Source organism: Dicentrarchus labrax, unplaced genomic scaffold (genome assembly GCF_905237075.1).
Source record: "Dicentrarchus labrax unplaced genomic scaffold, dlabrax2021, whole genome shotgun sequence".
NCBI lineage: Eukaryota > Metazoa > Chordata > Actinopteri > Moronidae > Dicentrarchus > Dicentrarchus labrax.
In genome coordinates, this window is record NW_026136706.1 from 24,580,713 (window position 1) to 24,601,638 (window position 20,926).

Genomic DNA, 20,926 nt, shown 5'->3' on the forward strand with positions numbered 1-20,926 from the left:
AGAGTACTGAACAGATTTTATGCTGTCTTTTTTCTTTTTTATGTGGTACACGTTGTTGAAACTGATTTTATGGAATAATGGTCCTAGCCCTACTGGTGCCTACCTGGCTGTTGCTAACATTGGGTCAGAGGACATTTAAAATGGCTCATGCTTACTACTCAATACTAATGCATTACATCAACTCTTGTACCAAAACATATTAAAAATGCATAGACAATCTTAAACTGTATCTTAAACTGTTGGCTTCACTTTCACTTTCGCTGTGATCATGATACACAGCAAATAACATACATAGCTAGTCATAGTAGCCATTATCAGCCATTATATGACTGTAGGTCCATCATTTTGAATTCACATTCTATTTATATTTTATCTGGATCTGCTCAGAAAGATTACCTCTCTACTGTTTCCTTGATATTATCTTCTTTTTTTCAACTACTGTCCAAGAGCACATAAGCATAACCAACAAAATCTAGCCTATAATGTTAGTACGCCCTTTTAACGGTGATTGACAAGTAACTGATATCCTATCAACTTTTCTAAATCACTACTTCAAAATACAAGACGACAAGCAATCGAACATCTAATTTCAAAAAGTTATGCCTTTATCCTAAAGCAGCGTTTACTATATTCCAAGCCATTAGAGAGGACTGAACATAAATAACTAAGTTATATTAAGAATTCTTTATTGAAAAGCAATGCAAACCTCTAGGGAAACATTACTTCCTACTCATAGATTAAACATTCTTTTGATGTCTACATTTTGGGCTCTGGATTCTCTCGACGAACTAGTGTTTTTCCAACATTACTGATGAACCAACCTGATTGAAAGTGAACTGTGCCTTGTACCATGGCCCATTAACTGCAACAGCCAGCTTATTTCAACAGCTTTGGGCCAACAATACGTCATGATGTGACAGGTGAATAGTATTGGAACAGTTAATAGTCATTCATTGCAATGCTTTTCTTTTATTGCCCTAAAGCTCTCTCCATCTCCAGACAAAGGTTTAATGGCCACTAATGTCCGGGTTGCATAATTATCAGAATAGCCAAAGAGCACAGAGCTCTGAGCTAATGGAAGTGGTGGAAAAGGAGGGGTTTGGGTTCTGTACAGTCAATGAAATATCTATTTGGAAGGCATAAAAACAAGGTTCATTTCTATTTCGGGAGGAAGAAGGGGCCTGAGTGGCATGACCGAACCACAGAGAAGAAAAAGTATCCTGCTGGATCTGACCAATTTCCCTGATTTTCACTTCCACAGCTAGACTATAGAAGGTTTCCACAGTTAACCAGCAATTTTTTCATTTACAAATCCCAGTGCACACGAAGACAATAGAGGCACAAAGGTGTACTAATATAATATTATTAGTTATCAAGACTCATAACTACTGTCACTTATCATCACAAGATCAAGCTAAATAAACTTTTAATTAATTAATTTATTATTTTATCAATAATTGTTTGGGATGCGGTGATTTGCCATTGCAAATTGAGGAAACCTAAGAAAACTGCAAGAAAAATCCAACGTAATTAATCTGATAGGTTTCTGTATTTTATTAGCAAATGACATTTACCTCCAGTCTGTTTCCCTTAATGTAAGTATGTCTCTGTCTAACCACTCAACGTTTTCAAACAACTGAAAGTTTTCTGCCAACGCAACAACTGCTTCAGAATTATGTGTGGGCCCAATATGGGTTTTCTAATTAATACAGAGATAAACAAATGTGGCAGCTCTGCACAGTCAAAATCACTACATAGATTTAAAAAAAGAAGAGGTTTTGTATTTTGAGTTGGCAGATTTTTTGTTGTTAGAAAAATTTAATTTTAAAAATGTACAATTCGTTTGTCAAAAGGCATTGCTAGTGTTTTTGTTGAGGTTATTCAAATGGCAGCACCACCACACAGCCACAAAACTGTCTAAAATTGATCATTTTACTCTGCTCCAATCATTATAACCAGAAGCAAAAAGTTGCAATCATTGATCCTTCACCACCATGAACTGTGCACAAGACCACATTTGGAACCAAGCCAAAATAAGCCTACAAAATAACGCAGGAAAGACAGTGAAAAGACTTCAAGTCAGACAGATGGTCTGTTTATACAAATGGAAAGTAACATGGTAACAAACTGGCTCAACAACCACTACTGTCTGAATTACTGTTAACTGTCTGCATGAAACCTAAACGATGACAATAAGATAGATGCTGATACTCCTCCCTGGACTTTACAACATCAAAACACAGGCCAAATGGCTGTCTGTAGCCAGGAGTTTTTTTAAAAGGGGGAAAAAGCTCCAGTCTTTTAGTCACAATTGTATGCCAGTGTGCGATTATGATTTCTCCTTGGAATCACAAGGCAATCAGGAAAAGGGGAGTGTGCTGTGCTGTGCTGTTGCCGATACAGCTGCTACTTTCTTGCTCATTTGGGAGTGTATGGCATTCTCTCTGAATGGTAATTATGAAGGGAACAAAAGGGGCATTTAGAGACAAAGGCGGGTTTGGAGTGAATGGGCCAGCTCCCATGCGCAGTGAGTGTTCTGACTCCAAGTGCTGTTTCAAGAGAGACGATATGAGGTAATTATGCAGGAGAACTTGCAGGGGGCAGAAAGGAAGGAGAGGAGCAGAGAGAGGGAGATAGGCTGGGGTTGGCTTAGTCTCTATAGAGAGCAGGACCAGATAGCACCATCTGCATTCTGCACAGACACTGTCCGTCTGGCTCGCTGTTGCCTTCAATAAAAGCTGGCGCCAAGACAGACATTAGGCAACAGAAACGTACAGTATAGTCAAGCACAAACTGGCCCTCACACACACACACGCTGGGATTTAAATTTCACCAGACACCAATCTCGTGGCTACAAGTTTTCACCCCAGTCTGCTGCAAGATGATCTTCACAGGATTCAATGTGAATGGGGAGCTGATGGCTCTAATTTAGAGATGTTTGCCAAACTACCACAGTGGACTAATACCCCCACATCCTGTGTGCCCCTCATGTCCCACACTGGAATACAGTCACTGAATGTACAACATATCAATGGCACTTGCTTTTTTTCATGAAAGCCACTAAGTCTTAGTGGAACTTTCTCTTTAATAAAAGCTATTCATTTTCATCAGTTCCCCACATTAGATTTAAACACGTAGATATGTAGATGAGGACACAAAATTAGCTAAGAGAGGGAAATTAAAGCAGGGGGTGCCCAAACTTTTTCCCTTGGAGGGCCAAATCTGAAACTTAATGGTGGGCAAACACCTATTTTGCTGTATTGTTAAGATGTACAATGGTAGGTAAGATCCCTTAAGTGTGTCACGCTGCCTGCAGTGCTGAGGTTATAAAAAATAATGAATAATTAAGGATCCTACACAATAAAGAGCCCTTTTACCTCGCAAAAGAAAAAAAACAGCATAAACACATAAAATTTATATTATTATCTTTTCAATTCATTTTAGTTATTTTTCCACTAGAAATAACTGGTGGGCAAACCTTATGGCGGCCCCACTTTGGACAGCCCTGATTTAAAGGGTCACAGATCAGTGTAGACCAAAGGAGGAGTAGATCCTTATTATATTGTTATATTGCAAAATGAGGGACTCAACACAGCGATTTGTTGACAATAATAAAATCTACTGGTATTAAGAACTTGCCACAGCTTTTGCTACAATTTGTACAAGTGCTGTTTTAGCACAGTGTTCGATCGCTCTTGCTGCACTCTTACTAATATGAGCCCATAGAGTGTGTAGCCAGCCCCATCAGTCAGAAGCCGTGAAATAAACCTGTGAAGCTCCAAAATTACACCACAGAAATAAATCCCAGTAAAAATTGACTGCGTATCAGCTGGATATTTAAAAAAACTATAACTGGTCAAAGATCATCTTACCTCTCTGATCTTGTCGCGTTTCTCTTTGACGTCAGGCTCTGGTGGCTCGCCATCACTGACACTCACCACTTTGGGCATGGGGACAGGTGGCAAGGGTTTAGGCCCTGGATCCTTCTTTTTCAGGTCCTCCATTACTTTGTTTTTCTCTGTCTGAATCTCAGCCTGAAGCTCCTCACGTGACTTCCTCAGCTTCTCCTTTGCCTCCTGCAATGCTCTCTCATGGTCTGCCCGAATCTTGTCCCGCAGGCTCTCCTCCTCCTCCCTGTAGGAGGCAAGAAAAAAGCAGGAGGTAAGTCTTTTTATATTCTTTATTCCGTGTTTGGTCACAAAAGATCAGAAACACTTGGGGTAGAAAGGTGTGCAGAGGGGTTTCTTCTGGAAATTAATTAAAGCTTAACAAACAATGACCATGTGGGAAATAGATTAGAGTTAGAGATGAAAACAAGCAAACGTTATGTGTTTTACTGTTTGAAATAGCACGTCTGCCCATTCATCCCCTGAAGGTCTATAAGGTTTTATCTATTAACGAATATGAAGATGAAGATATGAAGATGTTAGTAGAGGTAGCCACCAAAAGACCAGGTTTAGAAGCCTCTGCAATAAACAGCTACAGCAAACCAGACTACAACTCACCCACCTCTAATTCAGATCATTATGGGAAAGGCAAAACCATCAGTCTCTAATGGGAAACCAACCCCCCACCCCACTACTCTGCAGTTACATGAGCTCCAGGAAATAGGACAGGTGTAGAGCAACACAACGAGGAGGTCGGCAGTGCCAGAAAGAGAAACATCATCTTTGGTTTCACGTGGTGGAACAAGCCCTAAGGTGTTGACACAACTCTACCCCATGAGGATGTGGGTCAGTAATGAAAAACAAACACAGCGGGATGCTGCTGAAGCTAAGGTGACAGGAGGACAATGACACTGATAGTGTCTTCTGCTGTTTGTGACGAAAATGTTTTAAATCGTCTTTGAATCTCGCTTGGCTGTTATACATATACAGCCAGATACAGCCAGATAAAACAGTGTTCGCTTTGCTCCAGGTTGATGAGTGGCAGCTTACTGTAGGGCAGCTTTTTGGGATACATCACTAAATGTCTGTTATATGAGGACACAGCCATTAGATGACAAATGTTTTGAATCATCATTACATGTATAGGTCTTACCCTTTATATTATCACATCATATTCAGGAGATGGGTGCAGTGTAGGAGGAAGGATGAATTTAAACATGGATTATATTTGATCAAAAGAGAAGCTCTTTTACATTTGAAATTATAATTTTGGTCTTGGCAGTAAACTGTGGAAATTGCAGCTTTGTTTAAGCTTTAAATACATTTTAAATCAATGTGAATATTTTTGCTCCTTTGTGCGTTACCCTATTTGATGTCTTGCACTAGCCAAGTACTTAATTACCAAACATCAGCATGATGTGAACAGAATAGGGAAGAAATGAACTACAAATAAGGGGACACAAACAGAAGATTAATTGCCTTTGACACTTGAGTCAGTCCCTAATGTTTTCATCAACCCTGTTGTATTGCCAAAGTCAGTTCCAAAATTACTTCTACGGTGAAATATCAAGGATCAATAAATCTGTGTGTGACAGTCTGTGCCACCGTTCCCCTTAAAAGTGTTAAAACTGTTACAGACCGGAGTTGCCGAATTTTTTTAAATAACTGTGTCATAGCAAAGATGTGAGTCTGTTTATTAATGAACTTCCATGTGATAAACGCAGGAAATGTGGGAGGAACTGACAACCTGCTGTGATCTGTGTGGACTCAGCTGCAACCCTCCACACAGCTACACATCTCTGAGAGAATGACAAAACAATACTGAGAATGTGTGTGTGTATACATGCCAGTGCCTTTGAGATGCCTGAGTATGTGAACCTCTTCCAAGAGAACAGCAGGTAGGAGTTGTTAGGACTAAGAAAGCAATATAATCCAATTTGAAAAATAATAAATATATGGCTTTGTAGGTGCTTATTTCTTTTAATATTGGTTAATGTTTTCTGGACTGGCATGTAGACAGAAGTAATAACTACCTATTGCAGTTAAACGATGCTGGTGTATGTAAGAGAACAATTAATTGAAATATTATCAATCGTGCAATATGCAAACCGCAGAAGCTGCGATTTGTGAATTTGTGATTTCTGAAGAGGCCCTGGCCTTCGAATCTTCTCCAGATTTAAGAAAACATTTTTGTTTGATAAAAGACCACAAAACATTTTACATCATCATGATTTTAATACTTATGTCAGTGATCAATTTAAATTTGTGATGCAAAAAATCATCATTTGAATCGTATCACAATATCTGTCACTATATTGTGCAGCCCTAAAAACAATGTGTGGTGTGCACTTTTTGGTTAAGTATAGTGTCTGTGGAGCACAAAGAGACTGCCCAAACTGTGTTGTTCACCTATCAACTCTTACCACACGTGTCTATCATTCTACTCTTAGCCTGTGTGGATTCTTGCTTTTTCCAGTGCAGCGACAACTAAAAGTCAGGATTTATATATTTTTACATTTTACATCCATATACAGTATGTGACTAAAATGACTACTGATAAAAGAAAAAAGGTAGGAAAGAAGAAAGAAAGAGTGAGGTATGAGTCAGCCTACATTAGGAGCAGATGTCTTTACTGTAGACCTAGTTGATAAGACTATATGGTACAACCTCAGAGAGAGACAAATCACTTACAGGCACATGGAGCACATGATTTAATAGACCTGCCACATTCACATGGCTGTAAAGGGAGTTTATCAACTAAAAGTAAAGGCCTTCATGCATGAAAGCTGTTGTGGATAACAGATGATACTAAGAATCAGTACTGTCTCTCTGGTAACACTACTATAATTGGAGTAAAACTTGTCCGTACAATTTGATACTAGCTGAGAAATGTATAATCAAAGTAAAATAGACAAGCAAAAAATGTGTATATGGGGAATTTGTAACTCTGAACATGGCTGCACGATACACAATGCAATGTTGATCTACTTCAAGCAGGCAAACAGTGAAACAAACACATTCATTCTTCCAAAGAAGGTGCATGGTAAGTCACCAAACTACTGAACAGGCCCAGGTGAGGAAAAAAAAAAACCTCACTGTACCTCTGAAAACAAGTCACTTGGCTGTGCTCCTGCCAAGCAGCAAAGCATCCGCAATGTATAAAGGAGTGAAGATTATGTGGGACAAAGAATGGGCTAGAAGAGGATAAGAGGTGGAAAAGACTATGTACGATCAGCATGTCTCAACCATCCATTACACTGCTCGTCCTGTTCAGGTTCAATTGGGGCTATGCCATTTCCTAGCATGCACTAATGAAGAAATATGTAAAAGATACGTAGAAGAATACCAAGGATATAGAATGTGAAAGAAAGGGATGAGATAAAGAACGGAGACTGTGATGCAAAGCCGATGAGATGGAGAAATGAATGTGCAAGACAAAAAGGAAAGAGACAGACGTTTTATACTAATTATCCTTCACACGACAGAATGTGCATCCATTTTATAATTCTAGCATGACACTGAATGTGGGGCCAACAGAGACCAAAATAAACAGCTTCAGAGTTACGCAACATTGCCCTGGAACCAACTCATAAATATTCAAATCACAACTCAGCGTGTCTGACTTTAATTGATAGAAAACATATTTTGCAACACCAAGATGGAAATGACTGTGTATATGCTGGTATTAGTGAAAGCATGCATTTGTAAGAATGTTTCAAATGTGCTGTGTTTACTTTGTGGGGATTTCATGTTTGTGTGTAATACGTGTGTATTGTACTTCCCAGTTAGTAATGCAGCTGGGTGTGAGAATGTGAGTGTGTGTGTGTGTGGGTCTAATACATCTTTCCACTCTGTGTTGAATGTGTGTATGCACCCATATTTGTGTCTTCTATTACGAGGTCTCTGATGAGGTTTTTGTGTGCTAGTGACTGCAGTCTTACAAATTGTGTGCGTGTGTGTGTGTGCTTACACCCAGGGGGTATCACGCCCACACTGTATGCCATCCTCTGTGCCTCTGTGAGTGACTGTGCCCTCAGCAACGTGCATTTAAATGTGATATTTAGATGATGCTGATGTTGGCTGACTGAATAATGTCTGTGTTCACATATAAGTGTGTTTATGAGACGTGAGAGAGCATGACAAAAGAAAATGAGGAGGTTAAGCTGACACAATCATCTCTAATGGGTGCTGATTCTGCTCCATGTCAGAATATATACATGTTGCCATGGAAACAAACCATCATCATAGAAATTTCACAAATGTGCTGTTTTTAATACAGAAATTTCTAATCCTATACAAACAGCTGTTATCATACTCACTCTAGCATCGCCACGGATTCCCTTTGAGTCTCATACAGGTCCAGCATGCAATTAAGAGCACATCAGCAGCAGTCTGACTCAATTACCACGACAAAAACACAGCACCACACCTAACTTCTCATGTTCCCCGCTCCACATCCCCAAAATTGAACTGAACCAAGGAGAGCCCCACCTCCCTAAGTAGTTGTTTCAGTCATGTCAGACCTCCACTTCCTCATTTTATCAGCCTTCATGCCTGTCACTGGAATTTCTTCTTCAGTGGAATCATGAAATCTGCTGCTCAGCAAAAGCTGGCTCTTTCCATGGCAACCGGAGAGAAGCAGCAGTTGTCCGACAGGCCTAGTGGGGTATCTAAGAGGTTTTTTTAAGCTATGGAGAGCAGCACAGGCTAGATGCCATGTAACCATGGCAACACACAGACACACACACACACACACACACACACACACACACACACACACACACACACACACACACACACACGGCAGGGTCATAGACAGCAAGTGAAGTCATTTATGCAATAAAATAAGACTGCTGGTGACTGCATTTAAATGTAGTAGTACTCCAACTGCAGGGGGAAACATGGAGACTGTCATTCAGACAAGGTCTGACTTATTACTGAAGTATTTTAAGCACATCCATTTTTGCTTTGGTATCAGATTATGCACAGAAAATGTGAATTGTTCTAATTAGCGGATATCATATCCAAATGGGGCCATACCCACTAGCAAATTTATGCTGTAGGGATGATGGAAACCCTCTCAGCTGGAGCGCCATTATCTCCTAGCCTCTCGGCTACCTACAGTGGCTGTAACTCATTTCACACAGAGCAGACATTTTACACCTTTCACAATGGTGCGCAAGTGTGACCCACTCCACTCAAATTCATGTTAAACCCACGTTGGATCCCATTCATATTCATTCATAGTTCCATACAAATCACTGCTAAAACACAGTATTACATGAGACAAAATGAGATCAAACAACGAGCAGAGGAAGCAGTTCCACAGTCTGATATTACTTAGATATTACTAGGAGTTGTACGGTCAGTCTCTTGAACCCATTGGAATTGGACAGGAGCAGCATGCAGAGGCTGAAGAAAGCACAATGCTGATGTTACTTTTCCATCACCCTTCTCTGTATTTATTTTACAGCTAGGTTGGTATTTCATTTTGACTGACAGCTGAATTTTGAACTGCCAATTCTGAATGGCCTTTAATAGCCTTTTGTTAAACGATAAACTAGTTTACCACGTATATTTTCACACATGCATTCCTTTTATTAATTTCGTCCTGTCAAAACATGAGCCTTATTGATGCACATGGAATAACATGTCCCTGGAGGATCACAAAGGCTTGTATACAGGAGCCAAGGCTTCTGCTGAATAATTTAAGTCAACAAACCGCCTCCCTATCACACAAGAGTTCATCTCCTTGGGAATTCTATGAAAAACTAAATCAATCACTGATATCTGAAAGCTCGTCAGAGGTTTCACAATGGCAGCTCACCACTTCACTCTTCTGTCTTTGGTGTCCAAAAGAAGAGTGTTCTTGGTGCCATCTGCATATATCAATAGCCCCACTTACTCTTGAAAGGAGAATACATGAATAACAACTGTGGTGGTGGTGGTAGTGGTGGGGAGTTTTTAAAATGCAGAGAGATGCTTTGCAGGCTAATCGGTGTGCATTTCTCATCAGATGGAAATAAGGAAGGGGCCAAATAGTGGCTAAATGCTGCAGGTCAAAAAAAGGTAGCTGTTCCTGCAACTAATGACTTTAGTTTCAATTAATCTTGTTGTTTTGTTTTCAAGGGTTAAATACATAAAGTTTATAACAGTAATTCTTTAGAAAAATCTTAGGAAAATCTAAATCTGAGATCTGTCCAAAACCAGTCGATTTAGAAGATGCATTTTTCATCATTCTGAGGTTCCTGCCTAAAAATGAGGCTATTCCATCATCACAAAGTCTCAACTCACAAACAACTGATTTGCAGTCATTTCCCTCCTGTGCTAACCCAACAAATGTCTGGCGTAGTCCTAGATGTAAGAAAATGTCCAGTTACTTGGAGTTACCCTCTTTAATGTAGCATTACTCTTATAGACTGACAATGTCAGCTGAAACATCCAGGGCCACCTTTGTGCCCAGCCAAGCTTGTCCAGTTTAGATTATCGACTGACTAATTTACATTTACTAATATGACAACGTGTACATTTAATAAACTGGCAGTACAAACAATGATTACTATACAAAGTGATTGGCTATGATAACCGTCTTTACCTGTCAATCACTACCTCACACAGCAGGATGATGATTTAACTACTTAGGACCTCCACACAGCATTCGACATAAATGAAAAAATAATCTAGGACAAAAGAACCTAAGAAGCCTACCACCAAAGAATCTGCAGGACTAGTGCAGAACAGATCAAGTCTAAGTCCTTAAAAGGAGAACTGCAAGAAGCTATCAATACAGTCTTAATGCAGGATAAATGCATGGCTACAAAAAGAATTGCTACTGTATACATTCAAGTGCGTGAAGGTGGGCTTAGACAAGGGTCCCTGGGTGTGGGCAATTGCAGTCAGGAATCTCTTCCTTTTTCCTGTTAAGTGTCTCCACAGTCCATGCCTGACGTGTGAGCACAGAGTGTTTGCTTCTTGTCAAGTACGAGCTCTCATGGGAACAGTCCCCCTGAGTCTCAAGTGTTGTGGACAAGTGTGTCTCCTGCTAGCCCATAAACAGCGTAAGTGGAGAGAGGAGGCCCATGTTGGAGGTTGGTAAGGCAGCAGAGTTGTTGTTTCTTGTGAGCTGTAGCTCCCGGGGTTCCCTTCAACATGAGCTATAAGACAGCTTCCATGTCCTGCTTTTTTCCCATGACCCACTTGGACAGCTGCATTGCTGTATGTGTAACGGCTCTCCCAAGCTTAACTGTGGGTGTGTAAACCTCTCTTATTCTTCCAATTCTCTCTCTGCCCTAACAACCTCCTCATGGTGACTAACACACACACACACACCCCTTTTCGCTCAAATCTATTCACAGCTCTTTTCTCCTGTTTCTCCCGTTCTTGCTCTTAGCTGTCTCATCTATCTTTTCATTATGCCAGCACCTCCTCCTCCTTTCTCTTTCTCTAATTATTTGTCCAGAACTCCTTCCTCCCACTTGTCAAGTGTTGTGTGTATAAATTAGTGATCAGTTTCTTTCCTGTTATGGCTGCTTCTCAGTCGAAATACTGTCAAAGCAGTTTACAAAAATAAAATCATCAACTCGAATGTAAACAATACCAGGCCAAATTACTTGCCATGACAGCATGCACTATACTATAGAACATAATCCTCAGTATCTTTTGTTAAGGCCTCTCCCACTGTGTACCTCTCTCACATATGTTCACCAACACAATCAGCCATCTTCCTCACTGTATGTTTCAGGTGACCACCTGAGCCCCGACAGCACTCGATCTGTAGCCATGTTCACATCCTGCCCCTCTGACCTACATCATGGCTGGCTGACTAATGCCTTCACAGCAAACACAAGAGTCCATCTCCTGCAGCTTGTACAGGCTCGCCATAAAACAGAACGGCCCTAAGCCTGGTTGGTTGCTGCCCAGCTAGATAAGGTTGTGTGGGAAAGAGTCTGATGATTGAGCCGTTTAATCACCAAACCTTTACAGAAATATCCTTAAAGATGCTGCCAATATTCTGTTCTTGTCCTGTCAAAAACAATGCACAGGAGCAATTTTATCAACAATAAAAGACAATTTTCTGACACAAGCCAAAATGTCCTAGTCTAGTACAATCACCATCATGCAGGCATTCCTGCAGATCTTCATTGCCTCAAAAGGTTTCCCAAGAGTGAAAAAAAAATCACCATAAGAACAGAAATCCCACTTCTCATCCCCAGGCCAATCGTAAATCCAACAGCCGGCGTGTTACAGCTCTGGGACAAGGCACATTTATTATCAGGCCCGTATGGCTCTGATACAGCTTGTGTGGTTGTGCTGGAAGAAAGGGGGCTGAATTCGCCTGTGAATTCAGAAAGGTTTATCTGAAATGAAAACCTCAAAAAACCAGAGGGCCAATTCTTAATTTGGCGTTGAGCGATCTCACTTTGATCCCATTGCTCTAACTGACAGGGAACCATTGTGGAACAAGGCTGCAGCTCCAGTGTTTGGCAGGGTTGGGATTTGGTTAGAAGCTTTGTAGTTAACCATGGTCACATCGTCCCTCAGGACTGAGAGCCTCTCTCACTCTGTCTTTCTCTTGCCTCTCTGTCCGTCTCTCTCTGATTCTCTTTTCACTCTCTTGTTCTTGATCGTCTTTTTTGGGCAGCGTCTCTTCTTGTCCTTGCATCGCTAAAGACCTACTGTGTTGCACTCATGCAAACCAATTCAAACAAGTGTCTCTTTTTCAAGAGGCCTTGTCACCACCGCTGCTCTCCAGAGAAATGGCCAATGGGAGACAGAGTGAGGCACACTCCCAATGGGCACGCACACACATACACACACACAAAAACCCTTGCTTGTACACACTTGTTTATTCTTTCAATTAATTTATTACGTCAAAATTAATAACAAATGCCCATAGCTAATCACTAGTTTTGGCACTACTCCTGGGCACCATAGTCCTTCCTTTCTCCTCTGTTCTACTTTCCATTCATCCATCCATCATCCCCACCCCTGGCTCTCCTAGGGGTTATAGGGTAATCAGTGGCCAGAAATGATGCACCAGTTGAGACTCGGGAGCTGCAGTGATTATTAGGAATGCTGGTTGATACCAATCACTAATCTGGATCCTTTCTTAAACTATTTTTACATGCAAGTTCCCACATAAGGGAATGTGTTAATGCCACCACTTTTAACTAATGTCAAGGTGTTACCCATGCAGTTTCCTCTATAGTTTCAGCTACAGTTCCCTTCTTTCCTCTATACTAGTGTTAACACTTTTTAAAAGTAATTTTACCAGGAGCAGTGATTCATTACGTCTTGCTCTATCCTGTTACGTCTTGCAAAACCTGTAATTGCCTACAGATTTCCCTCCACTGCATGCCTCTGAGTGATCACAAAGCAGCTTCAAAGATCAAATGATATCACAAACAGACATTTCTACATCTCTTTTGCACACACACAGTAAAGCTGCCAACAGGGAGATGACATCACAGATGCTGCTGTCATGGCAGTGAAACAGCACCACATCTGTCACATGTTCATCACCACATGCAAAAAACAGTTTTTATTTACAAAACAACCTTTACATTTTCAGACAGAACACCGTTCTACCTGCCTGACCCGATTTGGAGAACCACCACTGTCAACCACAACCAAGCTGAAATTATAACATTACCTACCATTTCATGGATCAGAGGACATTTAATTCAAGCCCCTCCATTCGAAGCTCCTCTTTTTCACTTTCGTTTTCACTTAATGCTCAAAATATATCAAAATAAATAAAACTTATAAAATACTGTATTCCTTACCTCTATTCAGGGACTGATCAGGAAAAAAAAACACCTACTGTTTACCATTCAATATTACTAAAATACAGCGCAGCATTGTTTATGTGTTTATGTATCATATGTCTATTTTTCTTGTATGCTGGCTTTTGAATTCTCTTTAACTGAGTAGCATCTGATATCCTCTCTGGTGTGCGGAAAATAAGGCACGACCTTGTGACTAAGCGCAGATAATGAATTGTGACATACTCATGCAACACCACCAAGTTATCAGAAACAATGACCTTATGGAGATATAATGATGCAGTACTGACATTTTCCTACTTACTCCACACTGTTTTCGCTTACTTTCTGCCTCATTATTTCTATAAATGTAATGTACTAAAGCAAAATATACAGGCTGGGTGTAAGTACAAATCAAACAAACTAAAATGCACAAATCAAGTAAGTATATACATTAAATTAATCTAAAGAAATTTGCTCTACTTGCAAGTATAATAATAAAATACAACATTTCAACCACATAATCTTTGTCTTTCCCCATCTCAGTCTTTGTGCCAATTCCCAAGAGTTTTGTGTTCTATGTAAGGATTCACTGTTGTCCTGCTCGACAGGTGATATTCTCTGAGGCACTGTTGTATTGACTGGATACCTGTCTTTATAAGAAGAGGATGCCGCCCTTGGCAGCCACACACACACACACACACACACACACACACACACACACACACACACACACACAGACACACACAGACACACAGACACACAGACACACACACACACACACACACACACACACTCTAACAGGCAGGTAGAGATAACATGGGTTTGTCAATGTACATCACAAAAACAAAGATTTAATATGTCAAGAACAGAAAGCATGTGGTAAGTATCATATATTGTTGTAGTTTAATTACTGTACTGTAGTTGGTAAATGGATTACAATATATTTACCATCTTAAACGCCCATTTGACAAAAAAGGTTTTGTCTGATGTGTGTTTCAAAGAGAAACACACACAGGGCCTGCATACAGTCTAACTGAATGCAGACTTTTGTTTGAACTGAACATTGTAGCAGCTGATTTTACTGACTTGATCCTCCTGTTAACTTAATAGAGGCTAATCAGTGAAACCAGAAACTGTATTCTTTGGCATGAAAACACAGAATGAATGAAACCCTGTAAAGTAGCACAGCCTCTGAAACATAAGCAAGAGTACAAACCCTGGGTCACAAACCAGACACAAAAACATGCACTCTATCTCCTCTCTCTCACTCTCTCTCTCAAACACAAACACAAACACAAACACACACACACACACACACACACACACACACACACACACACACAGCTCTTCAGCCAATCTGAGAGGCTGCAGCTGTGTTCTACAGAGAGAACAACATTATGTTCACATGAAAAAGATGGAAACAAAACAAGAGAAAGACAGGAAATGAGACACAAAAAGCAGATCTGATAAAAGGCAGCAGTGTTAATGAGGAGATTATGCTTGATGGAAGTCCACTCCTCATTCTGCAGGCTGTTCGCTCTAATACCAACTTCACTAGATAAATCTTCTGACAACAGGCAAATTAATTAGGATGAGTCTTAGTGAAATAACTATGAGCATGGATCTTAAAGATGAATTTATATTGATATCTCATTCTGCATGTAGTGATATCTACTCTGAAATCATCAGAACACAAAGTTTAAATTAGCACAGTAATAAGGGCTGGTTGAATTAGAAAAAGGCCTTGCAGTAATAGTGGTTGTTTATATTCGCCTGCAGGGGATCATGCATTTGGTCATGTGTGTCTGTGTGTGTGTCTGTCTGTGTGTCTGTGTGTGTGTCTGTACGCATCTGTCCACAGCTAATCTCACATACTACTGGACCCATCAGCCTCATATTTTTTGTGCACATTTATGACTGTATGCTCAAGGACCTCTCGTAATTGTGATTCATAATGTCTGAAAAACCTATTTAACTGACTGCTATGTTTTATACCGACTTTCACTGCTGACTCCTCACTTAACCCGCCGATAGGGGCCGCAAGTGATCAAGTGATCAACAACAGTTTCAGCTTGGAATCTTGTTTCCGCTAGGGACAACGTACATGGTGGTCTCATTAGTGTTGCTATATACTTTTGGTAGCATTTTCACTTTGAAATTGACATTTTACATCGCTGGGGTTTTTGAATTGTCTGTGGTTTGTCTACATTTAGCCTGTCCACTCTGGTTACACCTTGATAATATAACCTGCATATTGCCTCCCCTTCATTCCACTACATGCTGGACACACAGCCTGCCCTGGACTTCCTGTTACCCGCCTACATGTCCCCAGACACAGCTGGCAAAAGTCTGCACTCTGACTGCACTCTTAGTTTCATAATCACACTTTATACTCTATAAACTCAGCAATTATGTTTTAAAATGTCACTTCCTGTGCACAAAGACTGCTAAAGGGTCATATGTTAAGACAGTCACTGAAATGAATAATTTCTTGTATAATGTTTTGTTTCTAACAAGTTACAGTTTATGGGTATTTGTTGGCAAGGTATGAGTTATTGGAAATCAACAGACTGGCTGAGAGTCAGAAACTACTGCAGTGAACACTACTTTTAAATAAAGTCAAACAATGCCAGAATGAGAAAAAAAACTACCCCATGCCAAGTCCTTGTTGCAGCTGGAAATTTAGAGTACCCTGCCAGCCACTTGGGCAAGCAACCAAACATCATTTGGAGGGCCTATACTCTCCTAAAACTATAGCTGGCAGGTAAAGCAGCAAAAAAGGGTAATGCATTTCATAATTTACCAGCCCAGTGGGGACATATATTTGTTTCATGGTCTGCCCAATGAACTACAGTAAAAATGTGGGTATGGAGATGGTCCTTTTGTTGTTTAAATCAGGTCTAGCAGCATTTACATGCTGTTAACATGGTATAGGTGATGTGTCAAGCCAGAAGTATGATGTTTTTAATCAATTCTTGGGAGACAATAGGTGCCTTTTGATTTTCACAGTGGTAGACAAAACCTGCAGCTGAACTGCACTGCTACTGTTAGACTATTTAAAAGCAATCATGGACAAAGCTGAAACTGCATTAATGTTATCTTTTAAAGCCTTGTTTTAGCTTCACAAAAATCCAACCGCAAGCTCGATACATTCGGCCATAGCCTGGCTTTAGACATAAGATTGAGCTCAACAGTGGTGATGTGTGAAAAGCCCCTTTTATGTATGTGAGGTACATTCATTCCTCCATTTGCTCTGAAGAACCAATATTAAATAGGAATAATATTCCCCTGCTGAATCTACAAACTAGTATGAACGGTTTCATGAGCCCTCTGCACCGACTGCAGCGCCTTGGTATTCTTTCCAGGTTGAGTTAGCTCGACAGTGTTGTGTGCTTGTGTGTGTGTGATGGGCCGAAGTGCACATACAAGCTGCTCCTCCATTATTAGCACAGAGGTTCTTACACAGAGAAATACACGCACCAGAACACAAACACATCCCAGCCTAGATTTACTTTGCAGCTGACAGGCCAATGAAGCGTGAAGACACAGAAATGATATCTAAGATCACCCTAAATATGATAAATAAGTGCACTTTGATGTTGGCCCAGGTCTTAAATATGATCTGTGGGGTTTTGATGCTGATTTATAGCCATAGCAGAGCGCAAAAGCAAAGCAATGGGCCTGCAACACTAACAATAACTGGCAAGGCAATAAGTGATGAAACCAGGTTACTTGCAGTCACAGCATTCGACTCCATTATGAGACGGATGCAGTGTGAAAAGGTCGTGCTTGTACATTTTCCTCTACCTTTGGCTGTATTTAAACCTTACATGACTCACTTGACGAATGCCTCTCATTATAGTAAAAAAATAAATAAAGAACACCATGGTGCACACACTGAAAACAGCAGACAACTGAACGTCTAATACTGACAGTATGGAATGGAATAGTACAGGGTCTGGGCAGGGGTCGCGCTAAACAAATATTTTCCAGCATTGACTGAATTTCTTTAACAATGAGGGAAAATCTGAAGGCCATTCATCATTTCAATAGATTAACACTGAGGGCAATCTACCATAATGTTAAGTAATTCACGTGCATCACTGTCATTAACTTTATGTAGACCACCTGCAGTAGACCCCGCGGCGAGTGTGCATATTAATTAGTTAGAGTCTTGTCTTTGTTTTTGAGAACTAAACACAAAACCTCTGGGTACGGGATTTCAGAGTCTTCCTTGCCAGCAGGTAAGTGTTGGGTGTCATGTGGGCAGAACAGATATGATGTCAGGGGTTAGGACACATGGATAAGGACAGGGTGACACATTTGTTCAAAGGTTTTGGGTAGAATAATTAAAAGGTTCAGGGAATATGGGAATAGTCATTTACAAATTGTACTCTCAACCCTTCCACACACAGGAGTCTCCATCAGCATCTTATTATTTTTCAGACAGCGTACCATATTAATGTAGATACCCAGGCAACTTCACACAGCCAATGGAAAATTCATTGGTAGATGATCTGATATTTACTATGACCATGAGGCCAAATAATCATTAAGAAAACTGCCACCCACGCAATCCCTAAACTGCAACTGCTCTTTTTCTCCTCAGTTGCGAAGATGATCCAGACAGAATCCTAAAACCGGTACTTCATTGCTGCATCAAATCCCTGGCCTACAAGTGAAGTTGCAGAGTAGAGGAAAAACTTCATCACAACGAGCTGCATATTTTCCAACTTGGGAAAGAAGTAATGTGGGATAAGCACTGTCCTAACACACACACACACACACATAATAGAAATTTTCCTCAAGATTATGCAGCACTAACTGATAACTGAATATCACACAGCCAAATTATGGTTCATTTTGGTGGCAGATGGCAAGCCTGTCGAACCTACTGGGCACTTTGGCAAGTACCCAGCATGAATGCTCAAGTTGTAATTCACAAACCTGGACAGAAGAACACTGAGAGCTTTACTTGGCTGCTCTGTTCTGTTGCTCTGAGAATACAAGAAACAATGATTTATATAGGATTTTGGATTTTCAGGCCAACTGCAATTTATGGCTGGGTGATATGGCTGACACTGATATCATTATATTAACAAAAATATTTGCTGACATTAATACCATACATTATGGCAAATGTGGGACAATTACTTCCATCATCAATTACTTTTCAAATTAACTGTTTAGTCAATTAAATGTCACCACAGATAGTCTTGTTGTCCAACTAAACAAAATCCAAAGATATTCAGTTTACAATTATGTAAAACTCCAAAAATCCAGTAAACCCTCACACTGGACTGTTGACCGGAAGTAGTGACTGTTCGGCATTTTTCAACTATAAATCAATTCTAAAAACTGTTTAATTAACTATAAATAATCAAAGCATTGATGTAATTCATTACTGTTTTTCACTGTTATACATCAGACTAAACTTCCACACCTGTAAAACCTTTGCAACACACAAAGTTCATTCATTACCTGGTAGTCTGGAGGAGTAATTATGTTCTGCTCTGCAAGACAAACTGCCTCTCTCAAATACAGTATACAGTCTACACTAAATATCATGCAGAAGTCGGATCATAGAATAAGAGGGATTTTGTTCTGCCTTCCTTATTGCTATAGTACCACCCTACAGCTATTCTGCTGCTGAAATGCCACTGCCTTTGTCAACATGTCAACTTGCCCCCCTCTCTACTGCTCCTAGCTACTTCTATATTGTTTTAGTCAGACCAAAACAAAACCAAGGCAGAATTAATGGCCTCACAGTATGCTGAGCTTGACAGAGCATTACATCCAAGTGATTTCTAGCACTCGAGACAGCCATCCAAAGGTGTTCCATTTCAATTCACCATGTAAGTGGTCAACTATAGGATCCTTATAATAATCATATGCAGCTAAGTCCTAAACATTTACACACACACACACACACACACGCACGCGCACAAAAATGTAGCAGTAGTTTAATATGCATCAAGTGACACGTAGAACAATAGCCAATACTACTTCTCAATCACACCAAGTGAACCAGTCAAGGTGTTCAACAATGGATGTTTCTTATTTTCAAATCAGACAGTGAGACTTCAGTTGCCACCACAAAAGTATGAGACTCAGACAAAACTAGAGTTGCCAGTAGCAATAGTCTCTGCACAGAAGATCTCTTTCCAGTACTTCTCCTAGGAGTACTCAGTTGACAGTCATTCTTAGCCCCAGAAGTGTCCAGTAAAACCAGTAAGAAATCCTTTTCCAGGACCTTTCCAGGGGTTTTCTTAACAATACAAGATATCACGCCCACAAACGTCAAGTGATTTACCAGTAGGCCTAGTATTGACACATTTTCCCAGTTTTATTCTTTTTTTATTTTTTTTTAAATTCTGCAGGGTTCATGATGAAGTGACTCAAGTTCATTACAGGTAGGTTGTCAGCGCGTATGGGACGTATTAGCTCGTGCTGTGCTGTTTTCAATATAGTGATTTGACCACAGTTTACTACAATTTTCCTCCAACCCAAGTTTATGTAGGCGATCTGAGTAAAATACAATTAAAGTTTTCCAGGACAACATAGAATATTTGGTCATTTTAATACATTTCTAGATGTTTCCATTACTGGAAAACTAGTCTCTATATTACATGGGAACCCTGACATCATTTTCCCCATAGTATCCCATATAAGAGGAAGGGTCCTCTGTAATAAGACATTGCAGATGCGATGGCGTTTCACAACCCCAAAGATATGGTGTTGTTTGTAGTCTGTTTTTAAGAAAAACAAGGATTTAACACGTTACATGTGTGTATTTATAGGCCATATCACCCAGCTCCACCACAAAGGAAATGAAATCATAGTGAGCATCTTCAGAGACCTTTACCACAAATATGGACCGTGCAGTCATGTGTCAAGCAGCCAAGAAATACAATGTCACAGAAAGGCAGGCTTACAGCCAGAGAAAATGTTTCCTTGTTTGTATACCTGACTGATTCGAGGAACTTGACAGGAAAGAGGGTGAGTATGTGACTGAAAAACAGAATGATTTAATGCCTTACTCAGCTGTAAGGAGAAAGTCTTAAAATCAGGGTCATCTTGTATATATAATTTAAGTAATACTGATATACTATATATATATATATATATATATATTCAATAATCATACTGATATACTATATATATATATATATATATATTCAATAATCATACTGATATATATAGATATATAATGTTCTACAAAATTAAGACATGATAAGTAGTGTCATACTCTGCCAGAGCCACTGGATCCTT

General features: G+C 40.0%; 1 protein-coding gene across 3 annotated transcripts in view; it reads right to left on the reverse strand.

The window, feature by feature from the left end:
* Positions 1-20,926, reverse strand: part of man1a2 (mannosidase, alpha, class 1A, member 2) — a 117,101-nt gene that overhangs the window by 89,362 nt on the left and 6,813 nt on the right. For all 3 annotated transcript variants that reach the window (XM_051403607.1, XM_051403609.1, XM_051403608.1), the window contains exon 3: positions 3,873-4,134. In XM_051403607.1, coding sequence (XP_051259567.1) covers positions 3,873-4,134 — 262 coding nt within the window. The remainder of the gene's footprint in view (positions 1-3,872; positions 4,135-20,926) is intronic.